Source organism: Crocuta crocuta, unplaced genomic scaffold (assembly GCF_008692635.1).
Source record: "Crocuta crocuta isolate KB4526 unplaced genomic scaffold, BGI_CrCroc_1.0 scaffold761, whole genome shotgun sequence".
NCBI classification, from domain to species: domain Eukaryota; kingdom Metazoa; phylum Chordata; class Mammalia; order Carnivora; family Hyaenidae; genus Crocuta; species Crocuta crocuta.
The window spans coordinates 1,023,086-1,046,851 of record NW_027528354.1 but is presented as its reverse complement, the minus strand read 5'-3'; the positions used below and the strand labels follow the sequence as shown (position 1 = coordinate 1,046,851).

Here is a 23,766-nt window from a genome sequence, read left to right as displayed (position 1 = left end):
TTCTATTTTGTATTCTTGTTAGAGAGTGGATTTTTAAAAATTCTTTTAAAGGTAATTTAGCTAAATTGTTTTTGAAATATTTGAGATCATGTTTTGCAGGTAATTTTCCAAAGCAAACTGTTTGCTCTAAATCTAATTTTCAAATTTTTCTTATCCTACTTAAGTACTATGCTCAAGTACATAAAACACAGTTTTTGTTTGGTCTAGTAGGATCTTGAAGAGCAGCTTTTTTAAAAACCAAATAATTTCTTTGCTAGTATGATCTGGTATGTTTTCATTGAGCTCTGCTTTATTTCTTCATACTCATGATAAAATGCAGGATAAGCTAGGGAAATCTGAGCAGTCAGACCTTTATTATTTCATGTAGGAAGGTAGCAATTATAAATATTTTCTCAAATGCATGACTGTATATTTTGTTAGTAAGAATACCGTATACGTGTCAAGAAAATATGACAGGCCTCTCTACCTTTGTTCTTAGTTATCTAGATCAGTGCTTCTGTAAGAATCATCTCTAGACTATATTGCAGGTCTGTGAAGGGATATGTACAGAAATTAGAAAGTAAGAGGTAAGAAAGTTTTGTAGCAATTCGACGTTGTCATAACACCAAAATATAAGATCATTTTCCTAATAATTCATTTTTATTTTGTCTTGTAAAATGTTCTGCACTAGAATTGAAATAAAGAAAAATATGGCCCTTCATCAGAGATAGCAAAGGACTGTTCAGACATTTAATCAAACTTTTAAAATTTATATTATTTTACCTTTAGAGTGAAAATATAATTCCTTTTATTTTTCCTTAAATCATGTTTATTGTCTTTTCAAAGTGTGCCTTCAGGAGTTTATGCCTTATAAGTTTTACATATTTTGACTGTGTCCATTGTCTGCTTTTACCTTTCCAAGTTGAGGAATGATGACAGCTTTTAAAACTTTCTTAATCTGTTAGTCCCCTCATTTCTCCCATACTCTTGAAGATACATCATACATGTCTGATGTATACTCGTATCAATTTATATATGGATAAACAATGGTTTTTTTTTTATTTGGGATGGGTGTATTCTGTGTGTGTGTGTATGTGTGCGCGCTCACATGCACGCGCATATGTGTATTTTTGTTCTTTCTTGATTTTACCTAACATTCTCCCTTTCTGAAGGTTTAACTTAACATTGTTTAGGCTATAGCAATTATATTGTAACAGTTTTTTCAGTAATGGTCTAGTGATATCCAGGTCCTTTTGTTTAGATTATATTTTGAGTTCTGAATATTCCAGTGCCACTTTATTATCTATTTGTACAGACTGTCAAGCTCTTCCTATAATTTCTCTTTTACCTTTTTGGTTATTTGCTTAATCTATCATTTTGAAGTATTAAAAAATCTTAAAATATTCAAGAGTAATTATGGCACATGGTCTTTTTGTTTTTCATTGGAGTTTATTGATTGCTCAGCTAAGCCAATATAAACCACTAGTGAGAAGAGATGGAAGTAAAAGGATTATACAGGAACAAAAAGAGAACAAACAACCCAACTAGGCATGATCTGTAATACAGAAACCCAGATATAAGCAAGAGAAAGCTCTCTCATAAATGGTGAACTGAAATGCCTTCCCTAGATACACAGTTGTGCCAGGGTAAGCAGCCTGTTGGAGGAAGAGGGCTACTTGAGCACCTCAATTTGTAGAAATCCTTATGATAAATCAGAGACTGAACAAATGGGTTACATAAGGTAAGAATTTTAGGTTTCATATCTATCTAGTGCTATGTACCATGTAGGTGCAGTACGTTATAATTGAGTTGTTCCCTGAATTTAATGTCAAAAATTTGGTAAGATTTTAGTTTTGGCAGTTAAGCTGTAGGTTTTTTTCCTAGGTAAATTGTTACTATAATGTGTAATTTAAACAGGTATTACTGTTAGATTTCAGTCTTCAACACTTGATTTTTTAAACTTATCAAAATAATACATGTTGATTCTTTTTTTCTTTCTTTTTTTTCTACAAATAGTTTATTGTCAAGTTGGTTTCCATATAACACCCAGTGCTCATCCCCACAAGTGCCCTTCTCCATGCCCATCTGCCCTCCCCCCCGCCACACCCATCAGTCCTCAGTTTGTTCTCAGCATTCAAGAGTCTCTCATGGTTTGCCTCTCTCCCTCTCCCCCACCATTTCCCCCCTTCTTCTCCCCCATGGTCCTCCATTAAGTTCCTCCTAATCCTCCTATACTGCAAATATATGGTATTTGTCCTTCTCTGCCTGGCTTATTTCGCTCAGCATAACACCCTCAAGGTCCATCCATGTTGCTACACATGGCCAGATTCCATTCTTTCTCATTGCCATAAAATATGCTGATTCTAATAAATAATACAAATATATGTAAATTTAAAAATTATAGTTCCTTTTTTCTTCTCACCTATCTCCCAACAGTTTAGTGTATATCTTTTCATATCTTTTGATCTGTTATCTGACATCTGTTGATGTCTTTGTGTATCATCTGGCCATATTTATGGAATATTTCATACTACAATTTAAAAATTTTCAGGCCACCAGATCTTTCTTTTTTTCCTCTTTTGGCATGTGGGTTTCTTGCTTTCCATTCTTCTTACAACTGTTGTGGTAGATACTTATTTTCCTTTTTATGGAGAAAATACGAAAGTCATAAAATGAAAATATATGTAGAACCTTAAAATATTTGACCTTATTTTATCTTTTTCTTATAATCTGCATCTGCAAATTATTTTATTTATTAAGATTTAAGGCTTTTCTGTGTTTTATATCTCCTTAACATGGTGACACATCAAGAATTAGTCAGCTGTGTGGGCTGGACTACTGCTGAAGAACTGTATTCATGTAGTGATGACCACCAGATAGTGAAGTGGAACTTGTTAACCAGTGAAACAAGTCAGATAGTAAAACTCCCTGATGATATTTACCCAATAGATCTTCACTGGTTTCCAAAAAGTTTAGGCATAAAGAAGCAAACTCAAGCAGAAAGCTTTGTTCTTACAAGTTCTGATGGTAAGTTTTTGATAAATGTTATATGCTCATCTTTGTATTTAAAAGACATAATATCTTAGTATGACTTATGCTTTTAAATGTTTTACAAAGCTGATATTTGTAGATCTGCATACCTTCATCTACATATTTAATCCATATTCTGTGAAGTCATTTGGTTTGTGTATAGGCTATAAAACTATTGTCATGAAAGAAAGTGAATTACATTGGCATATCCTGGGATTTGATGTGAGCTTTCTTTTGCCTTTACTTTTTCTGTGATCTCACAGAAAATAGTTGTTCATATATTATAAGTTTTGGTTCCTAATTTCTTCAAGTTTAACTTTACAACATAACCACACTAAAAAACATGGGCACAATGCCACATTTAGTAAGCTATTTAATATTGTCTTTATTTTCTAGTACATGTTAATTTCCGCTTAACAGAGTTGGAGATTGTTTAATTTGACTGTAGCTTTATTACTGAGTGAGTAAAAAGCATGACTTTTCGACTTTTTGAGGGAATGTTTTTATTTTCATAGAAACAACTTGAACTGTTTTTATCTGTATTACACTTTACCTACTATGTCGATTAAAACTACATTCGTCAAAAGTAATGGAAACTTACATTACTAACTTATGCACAGATGGAGTTGTTTGGCTCATCTAACTCCAAGGGTAGATCTTCAAGCACAGCTGCATTAGGCCCCTGTTCTTAGTATCTCTTGGATGTGCTCTCTCTACAAGGTCAGCATGAAAGCAGCCAGCAGCCCAAGGTTCATCCTAGAAAAGAAATGTCCACTGAGAGGGTGCTACTTCATTAGTATCTCTTGCAAGCAAGTTGCAAACTTGGGTCATTTGCCCATGAAAGAATCTCTTTAGTCAAAGGAATGGGATACCAGTTGCCTGAACATAGCAGGCCTCTGGCCACCATGGAAAGGGAAAGAGAAGGAGAAGAGGGCTTTCATAACGAGGACAGGAAGGGATGTAATGGCAAACAATCACATCAAATTCTACTTCTTCTACAGACACAACTTACGGTAGTTTTTTTTTAACCTTATTTTTTCTGAATGCTGATTAAATTAGATACTGTGTGAAAGTAATTGGCACTTAGAAGATTGACTCTGAACCACAGGTAGAATTTGGCTTAACTCAGGAGATAAAATGAAGGGTTGGCTTAAAAAAAAACTTTTAATTTTGATATCATCTCACATTTACAGAAAAGTTGTAAGAATTATACAAATAACTCCTATATATTTTTATCCAAATTCATTCATTGTTAACATTTTGTCCCATATACTTATCATTGGCTCTTTCCCTCTCCCCGTCTCCCCTCCCCCACTCCGTCACTACACACAAACACACACACACATTTTTTTTCCTAAGTATTTAAGGGTATTTTGTAGACATGTCGTTTTAACCATAAATACTTCAGTGTTTTTCCCAAGAATGAGGATTTCCTGTTATGTAACCACAATACATTGATTAAAATCAGGAAATTTAACATTGATGTTAAATTGAATATATAGTTCATATTAAAATGTTAACAATTGTCCTAATAATATCTTTTATATGAATTTGTTTTCTTTTTTGGTACAGAGTAACACATTGTTTTTGTCATATCTCTCTAACCTCTTTTAATCTAGAGCCTCCTCAGACTTTTTTAAGATCTTGACAGTTTTGAAGAATACAGGCTTGTTATTTTTACAGACTGTCCCTCAGTTTGTGTTTGTCTGATATTTCCTCATAATTAGATTCAATTTACATATTTTTTAGCAGCAATAATTAGGGTATCAGACTGAGAGATTTGTGATACTGGTTTGACCTATTATTGGTAATGTTAACTTTGATTACTTTGAAAAGTTGTATTTACTAAATTCAGCCAGTGTAAAGTTACTATTTTTCCATTTTAATAAATAATTTGTGAAAGGATACTTTCAGACTGTAAAAATGTTCTCTTTCCTCCTTGAACTTCCTCTCACTATTTTTGTATCTATTGATGTTTAACTGAATCATTTATTACTAAGATGGTTGGAAATGGTGATTCTTTTAAAACTTTGTAATTCCTTCCATATTGATTAGTTGGTATTCTGCTGCAAGAAGAGCCTCCTCTCTCTCACCCATTTGTTTGTTTACTTATGACAGACTTACAGATTCTAATTTTATTTCTTGAGTACACTGTTACTATCATTCGTTAAATTTTGATGAGAAAATTGTCCCATATTTGGCCAGTGGAGCCCCATCAAGCCAGCTCCAGTGAATTTTGGGTGGGGGGGGAGGGGGGTAAATGTTTCCTCATTATTTTATGAGCACTTCTTTGGTGGCACAAGATGTTTTGGCCTCATCTTGTAATTTCCCAGTCCCAGCTCCCAAACTATCCATTTCTCCAAGGTCACCTGTTGTTTTCTTGGTGCTTATTGGTATTTAAAAACCAATGTGAGAATGCTAGCAAAGCTCATTTCAATGGGGTGTGTTTGCTTCAGGGGCCTTTCAGAGAGCCAAGAAATAGGAATATAAATGTATATTTAAAAACGTACGTATCTGGAGTGCCTGGGTGGCTCAATCTGTTGAGTGTCTGACTCTTGCTTCAGCTCAGGTTTCCCAGGGTTCCCAGCTCAGGTTTCCCATGGTTGTGGTATTGAGCTCCCGCCTCCCCCTCCCCCCCTCCCCTTCCTGTTGTAGGGTTCTGCACTGAGCCTGGAGCCTCCTTAAGATTCTCTCTCTCTCTCTCTCTCTCTCTCCCCCCCCATCTATCTCTCTCTCTTCCCCTCCCTCTGCTCCTCTCCTCCCACTCACACATGCTCTCTTTCTAAAACAAAACAAGACAAAACAAAATAAAACAAAAATTCATACATGTTTACAGCTATTGATTTCTTTCTCCTGCCCTTCTTCCCTTCCTTTCCCTCCTTCCTCTCTCTGTTTTCTTTCCTTCCCTTTCCTCTGTTCCTTCACTTTCCTTCCCATACTAAAAATCATAAGTTCATTCTGATGCCACCAATTCAACACCACAGGGTTAATTCTAGTCTTTCTTTTTTCTATACTTGGAAACAGTGAGCGAACCTGTTTGCATTATTCTCAATATATTTACTTGCTTACTCAATTCTACAATACACAGTAGGTTGTTTCAGAATGACTAATCTATACTACTGCAAAAAATAGAGTTTAATATTTGTTTACTTTTGTTTTTATTTTTATATTGAGTATTTAAAGTCCTGTGTTCAAAAGTTACTTGCATTTTCCCCTTGTTTAACTTATGGTATGTTATTTATTTAGAATACAGTTAAATGTATTATTTGCATTTGTTTTCCACTTAAAGTTTCCTTTCTCCCACATCTTCATTGATTTGATTATTTTTTGGATATGTAAAACATTAATATGGATCATTCCACAAAGACAAAACTATATTAAAGAAATATAGGGGCACTTGGGTGGCTCAGGTGGTTAAGTGTCTGACTTCAGCTCAGGTCATGATCTCACAGTTCATTGGTTCCAGCCCCGTGTCGGGCTCTGTGCTGACAGCTTGGAGCCTGGAGCCTGCTTCAGATTCTGTGTCTTCCTCTCCTCTGACCCTCTCCTGCTCTCTTTCTCTCTCTCTCAGAAATAAATAAAACGTTAAAAAAAAAAAAAGAAATATACCCAACAATAAATTACATTAAAAAAGAAAAGATATATACTCAGAGCAATGTCACTACTCTGCCCCACTCAATCCCATATACCCTGTTTCTGTTTACTCCCTGTAAGTAAACACTTTCTTTAGTTCTGGTTTATCCTTCATCCTTCCTGTGTTTCTTCTGGCAAAAGTAAACAGATAGTGTATATTTTCTCCTTTCACCTTTTATATTACACAGGAGGTGGCATACCATATATTTTCTTTGTATTTTCCTTTTTTTTTTTTATCTCAATAGTATATTAGGATTGACTTTTATCTGGTGAATATGGACAGTGAGTATACTTAGTTTTGATAATTTCTGTTGTCTGAGTGTTTCTCTGAATTAAGATTACTTAATCACACTCAACTAAAGAATAGTTGTTTGGACCTCTATTTCTTTTTTTTTTAATTTTTTAAAAAAATTTGTTTCTGAGAGAGAGAGTTAGACAGCATGATCAGGGGAGGGAGATACAGAATCTGAAGCAGGCTCCAGGCTCTGAGCTAGCTGTCAGCACAGAGCCCGATGTGGGGCTCCAACCCATGAACCATGAGATCATGACCTGAGCCGAAGTCGGACGCTCAACCGACTGAGCCACCCAGGCGCCCCTTGGATCTCTATTTCAGATTGGCTTTAGGTAAAACACTTTCTGATAGGGAAAAAAAATTAAAGTAAAAATGTAACTTAAAAGATAAATTTACAAAATTTATTTATTTAAATTTATAAANACTAGTGAGAAACCGTAACATTTAACTTTATTTTTAGGTTTACTGTATAAAAAAACAAGTAACATAATATCCCACAACTAGATGTAGGATGAAGAGAGAACCAAAGTAGAGTAGTTGAGTATTTTCTTCTAAGCTAGGATGAGGAATAGGAGGAATATCTGGGATCTTATGAAAGAGAGGGAAAAGTATGATAAATCAAAGAAAATAAACAGAATGATAAGATAGAAAGGATCATCCACAAATGGGAAAGAAATGTTCAAAAAAGAAGAAAGTAGATGCCAATGCCCTGTTAACAAATTTTTAAATCTACAGTGTGGTATTGTTAACTATAAGCACAATACTGTACAGCAGATCTCTAGGATTTTTTTCATTTTGTATGATGTTAACCCAATTCTTAAAAAAAATTCTTTTTTTCAATATTTAATTTATTGCTTAGGAGATTCTCTTTTCTAGTTGCCACCAATGTTCTCCTCCAGTGTTGGCAGCGAAGGTAGTGTTTTTGAGTTCGTTCTTCACTCTTCCAGTGTTCCCTCCCCCTCAACCCTTCTCTCTTCATGTAGTGGTAGCATTCTAAAAGAGGTCCCTGAGATTCACTAGCAGGTCCTGAAATACAGAAGGCAGAATTTTGCCAAGTATTTTATCTTACCAACAATTCTTTCCCAACATTACTACTTCTTTTTGAATGTTTCATACAGCTCTATACTACTTTTTAGAAGATATATTTCTGTAACAATGTGTTAAAAGATTTACATTTAAAAAATAATTGAATTATGTAAAATGCATTTGGGGAGCTGCCATATAAAGGAATGCTGGTATAAAATCTTTTCTAAAGCTGTTAAACACCCCTTAAATTATATTTACAGAAAGATGATTTTTTTCTTATTTTTAGAATACTTTAAAAGTTTTTAATTAATTTTGAGAGAGAGAGAGACGGAGAGAGAGGGAGGGCATGAGCAGGGGAGGGGCAGAGACAGAGGGAAAGAATACCAAGCAGGTTCTGTGCTGTCAGCGCCAAGCCTGATGCAGGGCTTGAACTCACTAACCGTGAGATCATGACCTGAGTGGAAATTGAGAAGTGGGACGTTTAACCAACTGAGCCACTCAGACGTCTTCAGAAAGATGGTATTTCAGTACATTGTATTAGATATCTTGAAATAATTCCCATATTTTCTTAATAGTTAATATGTCCATTTACAAATCTCACTTGAAAAAGAATTTGTGTGTTCATTTCTTTTTATCATAAGTTGGTGGTTGGATACAGATCTCTGTGGCCTTTTGCAGCCATCTGCCGAATCATTTCTGCTATTAAGCAGTCTGCAAAAGTGCTCATGTGTCCTTTTTCCTAACACCCTATTCCAAGCCCTTTCATGTTTCTATGGACATTTCCTAAGGCATTTCTAACTTCTAGAAATGTGTTTATATAATTTTAATGTTTCCTCTGTTCTTTTTTCTTTTATAACACTTCCTTCTTTGTAAAAAGTTTATTTTTTATTTAAGGAACAAAATTTATACCTCAGGATTTAAATATCCAAGTTTGTTATCCAAATCTATTTTTTGTTCAATAAATCAGTGAATAAATCACATTGATTATATTCTCTTCTCAACTCCACCCCTAGCAAATAACTGGAAATAAATTGATCTTTAGTTTGGTCTTACATTTTTAAAAGATTATAGAAAAGTTAGAGAGCAGAACCAAAACAGTTAAACGGATAATTATGGGTTTAAAAATACAGTATTTGATATATGGGGGCACCTGGCTAGCTCAGTGAGTAGAGCTTGTCACTCTTGATCTCAGGGTCTTGGGTTCAAGACTCCTATTGGGCATGGAACCTACTTAAACATTTTTTTTAAATAAAAAAATATTCGATATGTGTAATTTTATATTTATGCTTTATTCTGGGTACATTATTCAAGCAATTTGTAAATACAAAGGCCAAAGGTTTATTGAGTGCCAAATCTATGCAAAGAGCTGACCCTAGTCGTCCCAGTATATGTCTTCTGTAAGGTCATAGGAAGCAAGAATAAGTTTAGCACTTGTCAGAAAGCCAGTATTAGGTATTTTAGGATAAGAAATATCAATGAAGGCACCTAGATGGTTCAGTTGGTTAAGCGTCTGACTCTTGATATTGGTTCAAGTCTGCTTGGGATTCTCTTCCTCTCTCTCTGCCCCTCCTTTCCCCTTCTCAAAATAAATAAACTTAGAATATCAATGATCTAAATACATAAAATTTCTCAAATATGGAATAGATGAAAGGAAATTTGTGGATCCTTCATTTCTGGTTTAAGAGTTATTTGATTAATCTCTTTGGTGATGGATTCATTCATTATATGCAACAGTGGTTTAGTATGTGGATATTCTGTGCTACACAGTAAGCTAACATTTAGTGAGAACAGACCTGGATAAAGTAAACAACAGCCACAGAAGTAGCTTCCCACTTACTCTGCCATCTTTACAGTTTCCTCTTTTGAGTCTTTCCCCCCTTGCATTTTCTCTGTAAAGCAATGCATTAAAAAAAGTATATCCCAATTAATTTGAGATAGTTTCATGAAGAGAATAATAACGGTTGAATTCAAAGTATTCTTATTACATTGAAAAATGTATAGGGAAAAGCAGATGCTGCTAGTGGGTAGTTAGATGAAGGAAAATGGTAGCTTATTGTTAAGGGCCTAGAAAGTGAATGATGAGAAAAGAAAGCTATCAGATGGAATGACCAAAAAAAAAAAAAAAAAAAAAGTCAGAGTAGTTTTTTTTTTAAAATTAGGAGATGGTTAGTGAGTTGGTTAAGCTTAACAAATGCTGATTATGTAAAAGTATATTTGCGAATAAAAATATGACTAAGATATGGCCTCCTGCCATGATACGAATCACAGCCCAATAAAAACTGCAGCAGAGCTGCAAATAATGTGCACTGTGTGTAAAAAAGAGGGAATGACTTTGTTGGTAAGAATGGGTACGTGGTTAGTGAAATACCTACAGTGTGCTAGGTGTTAAATATTTCAGAGCCATATGTATGAGACTTTTCCAGAGAAATAATTTAAAGCCATCTTAAGCATCTGACTTAGTTTTAATGAATTGTTAATATTAAGCCAGATTCTTGAAAAGCCTTATGTTAAAAGTGAATTCAAACAAAATAATTTTTTGTAAGCAAAATTTGATTAGATAGCCACATTATTCTTTGACTGCAAAATATATGTATATAGGGGAAGTTTCTAAATTCACTGTACTTAATTATATTATTCTGAGCTATGTATTACTAGATTTCTTGATTATTCAAAACCACACTGATCTTTTCTCAGCTTTCTGTAGTAGTAATTCTTTGCATAGTTGATTTGTCCCCTTGATGTCTCTTAGATAGTTTGCTTAGGTCCTTTAAAGTTGCCAGGTTTTACTTTTTGCCTGTATTTGTGTGAACTTTTTGAATACAGCAACCAAGTAGCCTGCTTCTTTTTATCTATCTAGTGCCTGGCACAGTGTAAAATCATATAGGGCAAGTATTTTGAAATTTGGAATGATTAATTATTAAATTAATTAACAAGACCATTAAACAGAGGTGCCCCTAATGCCTTTAGCTGTCATGAACAAACCAAAATCTAAGTCTGTAAACATCTTAAAGTTTTGAAGTTGAAACCAAAGCACAACTAGTCATAAACAGCCAATAAGGCCTTAGGCTATAGCCAATCAATAATTTCCGTACTTTGCTTCTACCATTTCCCTATAAAAGTCTCTCCCTGAGCTTCTGTTGGTGAAGTACTCTTAACCACTTTTGGTTTAGTGCTGCCCAATTAGAATAGATTTTTGCTCAACTAGACTCTTAAAATTTTTTTATTATGCCTCACCTCAGTTTATTATTTAACATCATTTAACTGTCCTGTTCCTGTCCTCTATACCTTTTCCAGCTTTTTGATAGCCTGCAAACAACAACAACAGCAACAATAAACAAGACTGCAAAACCCTGCTGAATTAGAAGGCTTTCTTGATATTTCTCTTGGCCCCCTTTGGCCATATCCCAATGCAAGTTCTGTTGTCCCTCTGATCTGTCGTAATAGCATCATGTACATATTTCTATTACACCACTTGTTTCAAGATTTTTCTAATTTTTTTTCATGCTTATTTTCCAATAGATTTGTTTGTTCCTTGAAAGTAGGAACAATTCAGGTGCCTTGGTGGCTCAGTCGGTTAAGAGTTGTACTCTTGACTTCTGCTCAGGTCATGATCTCACAGTTTGTGAGTTCGATTCCCATATAGGGCTCTGCACTGACAGTGTGGTGCCTGCTTGGGATTCTCTCTCTCTCATAAATAAATAAGTAAACATTAAAATAAAGACAGTAGAAACAATTATTTGCATAGGAATATTATTTGTCCTTATGTCTCTACTCCTAGCACTATGCTAATGTAGTAGTAGGTACTCAACAGATATTTGTCGATTGAGAAAATCCAAATAGATTTCTCAAGTATAATTTCTTTTAGGTAAATTTCATCTGATTTCTAAGTTAGGAAGAGTGGAAAAAAGTGTAGAAGCTCACTGTGGAGCAGTTCTTGCAGGAAGATGGAATTATGAAGGAACAGCATTAGTTACAGGTAAGTTGTCTGCAAAAATGACATTTTAAATGAATTTTTGAAGGAAAATTTTCATAGAATCATAATATTTTCTTTAGTAATAGTGTCTTTCATTGTTCAAGAGCAGATAATTGGCAAAGCATTGAACTAGCCTGCTAGATAATGTTATAATTGAGAATGTCATATTAATTATATATGAATTATGGAGAATGTTCTGACAAGACTTTTGAGATGGTCAGTTAGAGGATAAATAAAGTTGTAATTCTTTAAAATTTTAAAATTTATGGGGCGCCTGGGTGGCTCAGTCGGTTGAGCGTCTGACTTCAGCTCAGTTCACGATCTCCTGGTTTATGGGTTTAAGCCCCGCATTGGGCTCTGTGCTGACAGCTCAGAGCCTGGAACTTGCTTCGGTTTCTGTGTCTCCCTCTCTCTGTACCCCTTCCCTGATCATGCTCTGTCTCTCTCTCAAGAATAAATAAACATTAAACAGTTTAAAAATAAACAATAAACGAATAAAATTTTAGAATTCAAAATATTCTTATTGAACTGAACTTTACCTCCATTCCATCTCTCTCCCTTCTCCTGCTTTACTGCCAAATATTTTCATCTTCCTCTCTGGTATTAGTTATCTATTGTTGCCTAACAAATTACCCCAAAAGGCAATGCCTTAAGATATTAAACATGTATTATCTCACAATTTCTGTGGACCAGGGAAGATTTAATTTGGGTGGGTAGTTCTGTCTCAGACTCAAGATGTTGGATAGGGCTTTAATAATGTGAAGGCTTGATTGGGGTTGCTTCCAAAATGGCTCACTCACATGCTCTTGGCAAGAGGTCTTAGTTCCTCTCTGACTATTGGCAGCAGGCCTTAGTTCCTCACCACACGGTCTTTTCCGTAGGGTTGTTTGAGCGTTGTAACAACATGACAGCAGGCTTCATAAGTGAGGGATCCAAGGAAGAGCAAGATGGAAGCCACAATATATTTTATGAACTAGCCTTGGAAGTCATTCTCTATCATTTCTACCACATTCTATTAGAAGTAAGTCACTAAGTATAGCCCACACTGAAGAAGAGAGAAATTAAGCTCTGCCTAATAAAAGGAGGAATAACAAAGAGTTTGCGGATACATAGTAAAACCTATCCCTGGGCTTTCTTTTAGGACGTTTTTCAATGAGTTGTTCCTTCTCTTGCCTATTTTTTCAACTTGTCCTTTTCCAGGGGTTTCTTTTATAGAATATAAATGTGTTCAGATATTATCCATCTCGAAAATGAGAAGAATGAAATAATCCTGCTTTTAACAAATAATTCTCTCTAGAACAGCTTCCTCTTTTTTCTTTTAGGCAAGCTGTTCAAAAGAAAAGGCTATTTACTTCATTCCATTCTGTCTCCACCTCACTGAAATTTGCCTGCAACTCTTTGTCTGCACTGAAGGCACTTTTCTTAGAATCTAGAGTGGAGATTTCAGTGAAAATGAAAGCATATTTGAATAATATACTCATAAGTCTTCTAAGATTAAAGGAAAAAAATAACAGGTTTTGGCATGGACGTTGGGCTTACTCTGATAAAATTGTTTCAAAATAATTTCAATTAAATTTTATAGTTTTGAAGCACTGTCATTTAATGAGTAAATTGTATCTGAATTTTAAATTTGTATTAATATGAAATACTGATTTTTATATGCAAATTTACTGTTTAAATTTGTTTTCTGTAGATAAAAATATCAATTATTATTTTCTCTTTATAGTTGGAGAAGATGGACAAATAAAAATCTGGTCAAAGACTGGGATGCTAAGATCAACTTTAGCTCAGCAAGGTACATATTATAATCAATTAAGATGTTTAAAAAGTTTCTTTTAAAAACAGACTATTATATAGTTCTTAAGACAGATTTAGGTCAGGTTCAAAACCTGAAATCTCTTATTCCTATTTACATTTTTTTCTCTTATTTTCCATGTTTCCTGATAGGCCATGGTAACTGTATTATTTGAGCTAAGAAATAGAAGAAACACTCATGTTTATTTTTTTCTTTTATCAAAAAAATTTTTAATGTTTATTTATTATTGAGAGAGAGAGTGAGAGAGAAAGTAATAAAGTGCAAGCAGGGGAGGGAGACACAGAATCCAAAAGCAGGCTCCAGGCTCTGAGCTATCAGTGCTGAGCCAAAACCGGAGCTCAAACTCACCAACTGTGAGATGACCTGAGCCAAAGTCGGACGTGAAACTGACTGAGCCACCCAGGTGCCCCAGCTTTTTTAGTGAATCTGTATAAATGCAGTTAAAGGCTAATGATACTTTTAAAAATAATGCTGAGGCCTTATGAGCATATATTATCTGGAATAGGATTGGGTGCCTATTTAAGTAAATAATAGTAATAGAAAACATTTAAAGTATCTCCTTACTTAAAAAGTCCTAATAAGCTCATAGTATCATCATCCTTTCTAAATTGTATTGTACATTTGATGTCTGTTCATGAATGAGAGCAATTATCTTGATGATCCAAAATTTGATAAACTACAACTACTTAGAGAAGCATCCTATGTTAATTGGAAAGAAGTGCCCATAAAGTCAATCCAGTGGTCATTCCTGTTGGGGTGTGTGTGTGTGTGTGTGTGTGTGTGTGTGTGTGTATGTGTGTGTCTGTGTGTAGCAGGTTTATTTTCCTAATTAGATTTTATCTGGTAATAGTAAAGCAGTTTTAATGTTAATCTGAACATGTATTAGCTGATCTTTAGAGACAAGTTGTAGACTGTTCTTTAGAATTACATGATAAAGTCATATTGTGAAGCATCTCTGGTTAATGACTTCCAAAAATTTTCAGATTTCATTTTTTAAGTTAAGTGTACTCTTAAAACAGTGTTAAAATAGTTACATTTCCTTAGCTGCACATTAACCAAGTTTTAGCAAAGGGCAACCATAAATAATAGGTAGTAGTTATCTAGGTAATCATAAATACTAGGTAGTGGTTATCTCCTGAGGTTAAATCTTTGCTACAGATAATCTCCAAATAGAATATATATCCACGAGTAGAAAGTTTAGAGTTCATAGAAGCATTCATGGTTGAATTTTAGTTAGGAAAAAATGTCAATCCATTCTTACTTTAGCAATAAAATGTACCTTTAGAAAATAAATTTTATTTTGATAGTAAGAATGGGGATTTATTTTTGGCTTTATAATTTTTCTTAGAGCCAATTGTTTGGCATTCTCACTATATGGTCTGACTTATGAACAACTGACAGAATTCTTCCAGAGATTACTGCCTCTTGGAGCTGGGGCTATGTTTCTTCTTTTTTATTTTTTTGACTGTTTATATATTCTTTGGAGAGAGACAGGCAGACAGACAGGGGATGAGCGAGGGAGGGGCAGGGAGAGAGAGGGAGACACAGAATCTGAAGCAGGCTCCAGGCTCTGAGCTGTCAGCACAGGGCTGACACAGGGCTCAGAGAACTCAAAAGCTGTGAGATCATGACCTGAGACAAAGTCGGATGCTTAACTGACTGAGCCACCCAGGCACCCTGGGGCTAGTTATTTTCAGCTGTTGCTGCTGCTGAGACACCTCTTTTTTCCTTTCTTTTCTCTTTTATTAAGTTTGTTGTTTACAGAAGCCACAGATCTTTAGAGAAATTCCAAAAATTTCTTTCACTACCTACTATAGCGATTGGAATTCTTGCCTAAGATCCTTCTTCACCAGTAGCCCTGTAAGGCTTATTTGTTTTCTTTCTTAAATTTTTCCCAATCATCTCCTTCCCTTTTATTGCCCTTGAATTTACCATTTTGGACTTTCTGAATTCTAACATTGAAAATTAGAATACGTTTTTTAATATAAACAATGTTAATCATGGAGGATAGGTAACATAGTACTATTAGTTCGGTACTATGGTTTACCTGTGTAGTGGGTCTGGAAACCATATTGCCTCTTATTTTACTTTTATGGAGAAATATATTCAGAGTTCCCAAATTCGCAATGGCAATTTGAAAGCATAATATGTTTATAAATTAAGGACTTTTTATAAATCTGAGGTCACAAACAGGTGGTCTATGGGCTGAATCTGGCACACTAGAATGGTACAGGCTCAATATTAAAAACCAGGACATTTCATATACAAATTTGGTCTTCTGCTGTCTTGAACTCATAAAGATTTACATCTATATTTTCTTCTAAGAGTTTTATAGTTTTCGTGTTTACATTTAGGTCTACAATCCATTTTGAGTTAATTTTTGTATATGATGTTTATTTTAGAGAGGGATGGATGGTACTCTTTTTTTTCTTCCTTCCAAATAGATGGGTAAATAGGTTCTCTTAAAAGCTAAAAGCTGTTTACATCATATAATATAGTATTTATTATGTATTCATCATAATCATGTAAAGATATTTTCCATTGACATTCCAAACAGCTATAATTTTCTTAACATCAAATGGCTATGAAAGGGCTGATCATTTTTATCTTATTTGAATCTTATTTATTTTCCTCATTCAAGGTTTTCATTAATTAATGAGGTTAATGAGCAAAATTATATAGATTTTCTTATTTTAGTTAACCTATTGGTATTTCAACTGAATAATCATATCTTTTTTTTAGATTAAGAATTACAGGTTTACCGTAGAACTGAATCTAATTTTTGAGTTTTTGGTCATTAGTGCCACCCACACTTTCCTAATAAGGGATAGACTTTTCCTGTTTTATCTCTGGGAAAAATCGTTGGAAAAATTAGTTGTAATAACATTAACTCTGAAGGAAAATCTCTGGTTATATATAAGGTTTATTTGATTTATTAGAGATTGCAAGTTTTGAGGGTGATTATAAACCTGAACTACTGAGAGATGGATGCTAAAGGCTCAAGTAAGGAGGCCAAAGTAGGTGGGATTAGAAACTCCAGCCTCCTTTTAGGATAAAAACTAGAAATTTTGGTACAAAAATGAAATAACATAAGCCTGAGTTATCAAAAAACTTGGAATTCAGTAAACAATGTTGAAAGTATCCTTGTGATTTTTACTACATGTTTATGTTAAGTATATTTATTTTTGATGAATAGAAAATTTCCTGAATTCATTTCTTAATGATTAAAGCCAAATATACCCATAGAAAAAGTCATAGGCATCACCTTTTCCTCTAATACAGAAAAAGAATTAATTCTAAAGTGTTTGTTTTTTTTTTTTTTTAATTTGACTTAGTTTAGAAACAGTTCTTACTGGTAGCTATGAGGAGTCATTTTTCCTTATTAGAGAAAATAATGTATGGGCTAGTGATAATTATAATTAAGCCATATTTTGTGTTACATTGTATATTTTAATTATAGGCTAAAATTGGAATAGAGTAATACTGCAAATCTTTGAGGACATTCCCTCCATACTATATTCAAATGGGAAGAATAGAATACAGAAATGGAACTTGTCTATAGTGAATTTAGTAAAGGAGGTAAACTGGAAATATAAATAACTATTATACAAGGCAGGATGTGCTTGTTACTATAAGAGGCTGTGAGAGGACAGGAAGGCAGAGATTAATGCTTTGGGGAGGAAAGAAAGTACGAGAAAGGCTTCCTGGCAAATATTCCTGGAGTAAATTTAAAAAATTTTTTCAATTCTTTTTTTTTTTTTTGAGAGAGAGAGAGAGAGAGCATGATCAAACAGGGGAGGGGTACACAGAGAGGGAGAGAGGGAATCCCAAGCAGGCTCCAATGGAACCCAAAATGGAGCTCAGACTCACGTACTGTGAGATCATGATGCTAAATGAAGCAGTTTTGATCTTATTCTATCAGCATATAAAACCTTCAAAAAATAAGCAAAAGAATAAGAGATAAAGACTGTTAGGAACATAAACTTAGCAGTAATATATAGGATAAATTAGAGGAAATAGAGATTAAGCCAGGTGGCCAGCAACAGACACATGAAAAGATGCTCACTATCACTGACCATCAGGGAAATACAGTTCAAAGCCACAATGGGATATCACCTTACATCTGTCAGAATGGCTAAAACAAAAAAGACAAGAAGCAACAAGTGTTGGTGAGGATGTAGAGAACAAGGAATCCTCATGCACTGTTGGTGGGAATATAAGTTAGTACAGCCATTGTGGGAAGCAGTATGGAGGTTCCTCTTAAAAATAGAAACAGGGACACCTGGGTGGTTCAATCAGTTGAGTATCTGACTTTTGATTTTGGTTCAGGTCATGATCCCAGGGTTGTGGGTTTGAACCCTGGATCAGACTCTGCACTGAGCATGGAGTCTGCTGGGGATTCTCTCTCTCTCTCTCTCTCTCTCTCTCTCTCTCTCCATCCCTCCCCACCAACTCCCTGCTCTGTCACTCTCCTCCACTCATGCTCTCTCTCTCTAAAGGAAAAAATAATAATAGGGTCTCCTGGGTGGCTCTGTCGGTTGGGCGTTTGACTTCGGCTCAAGTCATGATCTCACAGTTTGTGTATTCAAGTCCCACATCAGGCCCTGTGCTGACAGCTCGGAGCCTGGAGCCTGCTTTGGATTCTGTGTCTCCCTCTCTCTGCCCCTCCCTCACTCGCACTCTGTCTCTCTCTCTCATAAATAAAACATAAAATTTTTTCAAATAATAATAAAAAATAGAAATACCATTTGATCTAGAGTTCTACTACTGGAGATTTACCCAAGGAAAACAAAAAGACTAATTCAGAAAGATCTATGCACCCCTATGTTTATTGAAGCATTATGTACAATAGCCAAGATACAGAAACAACCCAAGTGTCCATTGATAGATGAATGGATAAGGAAAATGTGGTCTATACATACAATGGAATATTATGCAGCCATTATAAAGGGTGAAGTCATGTTACTGGAGACATCATGGATGGACCCTACAGGGTATCATCGTAAATTGGTTGCTAGGGGGAAAGGGATGAGGGGATGGTCAAAATGGGGGAAGGGGAGTGGGAGATAACAGGCTTCTAGTTATGGAGTGAATAAGTCATAGGAATAAAAGGCACAACATAGGGAATATAGTCAATGATATTGTAATAGCGTTGTTTGATCACAGATAGCAGCTACACTTGTGGTAAACATAGCATAATGTATAGAGAAATTGAATCACTGTGTTGTACACCTGAAACTAATGTAACACTGTGTCAACTACATTCAAAAAAATTAAAAATAATAATAACCAAAAAATAAAATAAAATGGGGTGACCAGTAAGGAGGTTATTGGAATGCTCTATGCTAGTGTGCAATAAGGCTTGAACAGAACCAGTGATGATAGTAGCTGAAAAAAGTGAATAGTTCTTAGGGGCTGAGAGGAATGGATATCCTGTAAGAGGTAAAGAATTCAGACAGAAGAATAAACTAGGGGGGATGTGTGGAGGGATGATACTTTTGAATATGTGCAGTTTGAAGTCTTCAGGGCAAGTGGAAATATTGTGTTGAGCTCAGAGGTAAAGGCTGAAATATTAATGTGAGAGTCATTTACAGAAAGGTGAACGATGAAGCTGTAGGGGAAGTTGCAATCCCCAAGGGACAGGTGGCTGAGAATAGAAAGTGAAGATACAAATGCATTCATTTAAGCTTTTTCTCTGTACCGACCCAGTGACATATATAACCCAAAAGTTGCTTTTGTGTAGAATAAATCTCATTTGATTACTTATTGTTAGTATATGCCCCTACAAGTAGAATGAAAGAGAAATAATTCTTGGTGTTCTAATTCTTAATGATTTGGCAACCCAAAAACATTGAGTTCCTACTATCATGAACACCACAGTAAACAACTGGTTGCTTATTGCATTACAAGGTAACTTCCAGTAGTAGTAGCTAACAGTGCTTATATGGTATCAGGCTCTGCTCTGAGTACTTTACTTGTATTCAGTGTAGACCTATATTACATTCAAGGCAAAGGTAGCTAATACTTCAGTGTAATAGTGATGAGTTTGTTTCAAAGCATTCTTAAAAACATGCAAAAACATCATATTTAGGGGCTACTTTTTAGTGTGAGTGTGAAAAACATGGTATATTTGACCATGCACTTCCTTAAAACAATCGAAATACACTTTTGTCTCCTCTTCTGTGGTTTAAAATGCCTTCAACAGGTTGAAAGAATTTAGATAATTTGTTTTACAGAGAGATAAGGGTCTGACATTTAACACAACCCCAGGTGCATGTGGTTTCTTAAAAAATGTCAAAAAGGTCATGTGATCTTAGTGTACAAAGTCAGAAAAACAAGATCTTTTTGAGTGTCTTAACTGAAATGGAGCATAAATGAAAATTCCCAATATAAAAAACAAGAAATTATTTAATTTTTCTGAAACTGCTTTTGGCTTTTTGTCCATTTTTTTGTTAATGTTGGAATTAATAACATCTTATTACATAGTTTGCTAAGCTTTTTATAGAGAACTTATTTAACCTGAAGGCTATATTTGTTATTTTCATACTGACTTTGCAAAGTGAAGTGTAGCTTTGGAAGTAATTCAATGCTTTAATAAGGATATTCTTAAAAAACATTTTATGTATTACAGATTTGTTTCAAGTGCAAGTGGGAAAGATTTCATCATAATAGAAACCATTATTTTCTTTATGAAGCTAATTTATCCACTTTCAGTAAAGATGTTTGTCATAACTACCCAAATTAAAAATTGTATCATATATCTCCTTTTGGAAAAGGAAACATTCATGCATACAGTAATTTTACACTTAACATTTTATTATAAATATAGGAGCTGAATATAATGAAGACTTCTCTTAGTTCTTGATGTTATATCCATTTTGAATACTGGTGGTTAAGAAGACTGAACTAATGAGACTTAGCTATTAATCTTACCTGTCATAACCCTATATTTGTTTTCTGATTGAACAAATATGACTAAAAGCCACATGTTATTACAAAGAAATTGCTTAACTTTTCCTCTATAAGCCTATTTTATACAATAAGTTATTATAGCCAGTTTTTAAAAATTATTATTGTTTAAAAAGTTTTTAAACAAGAAGTGAATAATCTCTAAGTTCCAACAGGGAAGATAAGTATTCTGAAGATTTAAAAGCAAGGAAATGGTGACACAACTGACTTAATGAGGCCACAGATTCAATGTTAAAGAGGACAAAAGTGTCCCTAGCTCCTCATCCTATACCCAACTTTGCCTTTTACCACAACTAAAGGGCTAGAGTCACATCCTGTATAACTCAGTTGGGAGTTGTATTTACTGAATTATTTCCTTGAGGGTAGATGTTTGTCGTAGTTTAGTATACACCCCAGGAAAGTATAGTTTTACTGAGTATATTCATGATGATCCTTAATTAAAACATATTAACTTACTTTTTTTGAACAATAATTACAACTATAATAATGGAAATAAAGAAGGTACCTATATTTCTGTCATTCTGTCAAATAAGCTTTCTGCTTCTGTTCCCTTCCAGTAATCATCAAGAACCACATTTGAAATATCTGAAATTTTGATTTACATTTTCTGAGAAATTTATTAGAGAGGAATTCTGTTCATTTGGAAATTTACCTGTAAAGCCCAGGTCAGCTACTGGCTACTTCCAGAGAGTATTACAAGAGAATGTACTTACAAGTACAGAAGTGCCTTCTGAGATTGGCCATCTGCAGGTTCCTTTGTTGGAGGACAATCATAGGTGTCATAGATTGAACAGAATATTAAGACCCAATATAAATCTAACCTAAACCATTGAAGGCATACTTCAGGGTTTGTTTGTTTGTTTGTTTGTTTTTTGGATAGGTCTAAACTAGATTTTCTAAATCCCTTAAACCACTGAGACTTACAATTGGATCATATTCTGATTGGGAAGAAAATGGCAGGAGAGAAGTAGGGTGCCACTTGAACACAAGTATTTATCTTACTGAAATTTATTCCCTGTTGATTACTGATTACTCTCTGTTGATTAGCATCAGTTGGGTTTGCATTTAAATAAACATTTAAATCTTACTGATTGCCCATAAATCTCAGATTCAAATTTCATTTTACTGAGAATGTAAATTACTTAAAGATTCATTTATTCATTCACAGAAAAGTCAACTGCTACAATAATCTGACTTAGGAGTTATAGACAATTTTTAAAAGCTTGGCTTTAGAAATATAAATGGATTAATATTACATAGATTAATGGTATAACCTGATACACTTTCTTAATGGACAGGTAACTGGGTCAGACAATGGAGTACAGATTATTTAATGCTTTCGATAGCTATGACATTCATTTTTTTTTTTTTAAAGTAGGCCCAGGGGCACCTGGATCACTTGGTCATTTGAGCATCCAACTCTTGATTCTGGCTCAGGTCATGATCCCAGGGTCGTGGGATCAAGCCCTGTATAGGGCTCCATGCTGAGTGTGGAGCCTGCTTGAGATTCTCTCTATGCCTCCCTCTGCCACTCTCCGTTGCTTGCACCTTCTCCTTTTCTCTGTAAAATTAAAAAAAAGAATAAAAATAAATAAAAGTAAGCTCAAATAAAGAACAGCTTTCCAGAAGATATTAAGTAATCTAGAAAGTCATAGAGTTAAAAAATACCTTCTCTAAATTCCTATTCTAAGAAATTGATAACAGTATGAAATTTAATGTAGTTTATAGTGTGGTATGTTAAGTCAAACATGTATTTTTCCCCTGGAAGTGTAAGTCAACTTCATGCTAGTTATAGGATATTTGAACCCTTCTTAGCTTAGCTTTCAGGCCAAAGCCATACTTGATAGATAGCAAAACTTTCCCTAATCTGATATTTAGTTTACCATCTATAAAGTCATAGGTAGAGGGATAGATCATTTTGAGGTAGGGTAATTTCTGTCCATTAGAGAAGTGCTTAAGCAGCAGATGAGGGGAAGTTCTATTTCCTGTAGTAGCCTCAAGAATGGGAATTAACCAATAATAAGGTGAATATCATGTATATTTTTATACGGAACATTTAAATCAACTTGGGCATTGAGTCAGTTAAAGCACTGATGGCTGTTGGTGGGCAATGATAAATCATGACTTTTCTGATACTTCTTTATGTCTTAATACAATGAAGTATATTTTATTTTATGTATTTCAATTGTGCACTATATTGAATTCCTAAAAACTCCTACCATACTTTCTCAGCAAGATTAAAATTAGTTAAAAATATAGATTTTCAGTTGCTTATAGTAGATTTTCAATGGTTAATAATAATTCAGTCTGTTTGTCAGTATCAGACCATATTCCATTTTGAAAGGGCCATTGAAAAAGTAGGAAACTAAATGACACCCTATATTGCTTTTTTGATCCTCTTAACTATCTCCATTATTATAAGGCATAATAATGAAAATTTATCAGTTTTTTTTCTTTTCCTTTTCACAGGAACACCAGTATATTCTGTAGCATGGGGCCCTGATTCAGAAAAGGTTCTTTACACAGCAGGCAAGCAGCTGATCATTAAACCTCTTCAACCAAATGCTAAAGTTTTACAGGTACTTCTTAGGCATTTGCAAATTGTTATCAGGACCTGCTGGACTGCTAAGTAAGAGGTCACTTTCTTAAGAGTCCCTTTCTTCTGGGTGGTCTTTTTATGTCTGAGACTTTTAAGTGTGTGTTTTAATTAGCCTTTATTACAGAATAGGGGATATCTGGTTATATTTCTAACAAGGTTCACTTCCTCCGTATCCAATTTATATTATACCAGCAAATCATAAATGTGTTTTGAGTTGCTAAATTGTCACATGATTTGGCATGACAGGCATCTTTAAATTTAGCAGAGTCAGCCTCACATGTATAGATTTGGGACAAAACAAGATGAAATCATAAAACTTTAAAAGTTGAGACTGTTTTTTAATCATTATAACTAGCATCCTCCTCCTCTTATTCAGCATCATCTGTTCAATACACTTAAGCTTTCTCTAAGACCCTCACATTCTTTTAGTATTTTTAGAGTGGCTGGGC

At 34.5% G+C, this 23,766-nt stretch overlaps 1 protein-coding gene across 4 annotated transcripts in view; it reads left to right on the top strand.

The window, feature by feature from the left end:
* Nucleotides 1-2,789: 2,789 nt before the first annotated feature.
* IFT80 (intraflagellar transport 80) overlaps nt 2,790-23,766 on the top strand; it is a 117,961-nt gene continuing 96,984 nt past the window's right edge. For 2 of the 4 annotated variants that reach the window (XR_013332542.1, XM_077753760.1), the window contains exons 1-3: nt 11,855-11,936; nt 13,660-13,728; nt 23,188-23,297. Coding sequence is in view for 3 of the 4 variants with exons in the window: in XM_077753760.1 (XP_077609886.1) it covers nt 13,701-13,728; nt 23,188-23,297 (138 nt within the window). In the remaining variant the exon portion in view is untranslated. Of the gene's footprint in view, nt 3,007-11,825; nt 11,937-12,892; nt 12,955-13,659; nt 13,729-23,187; nt 23,298-23,766 lie in introns of those variants that run through there. The other 2 variants (XM_077753761.1, XM_077753759.1) reach the window with 2 other exon arrangements.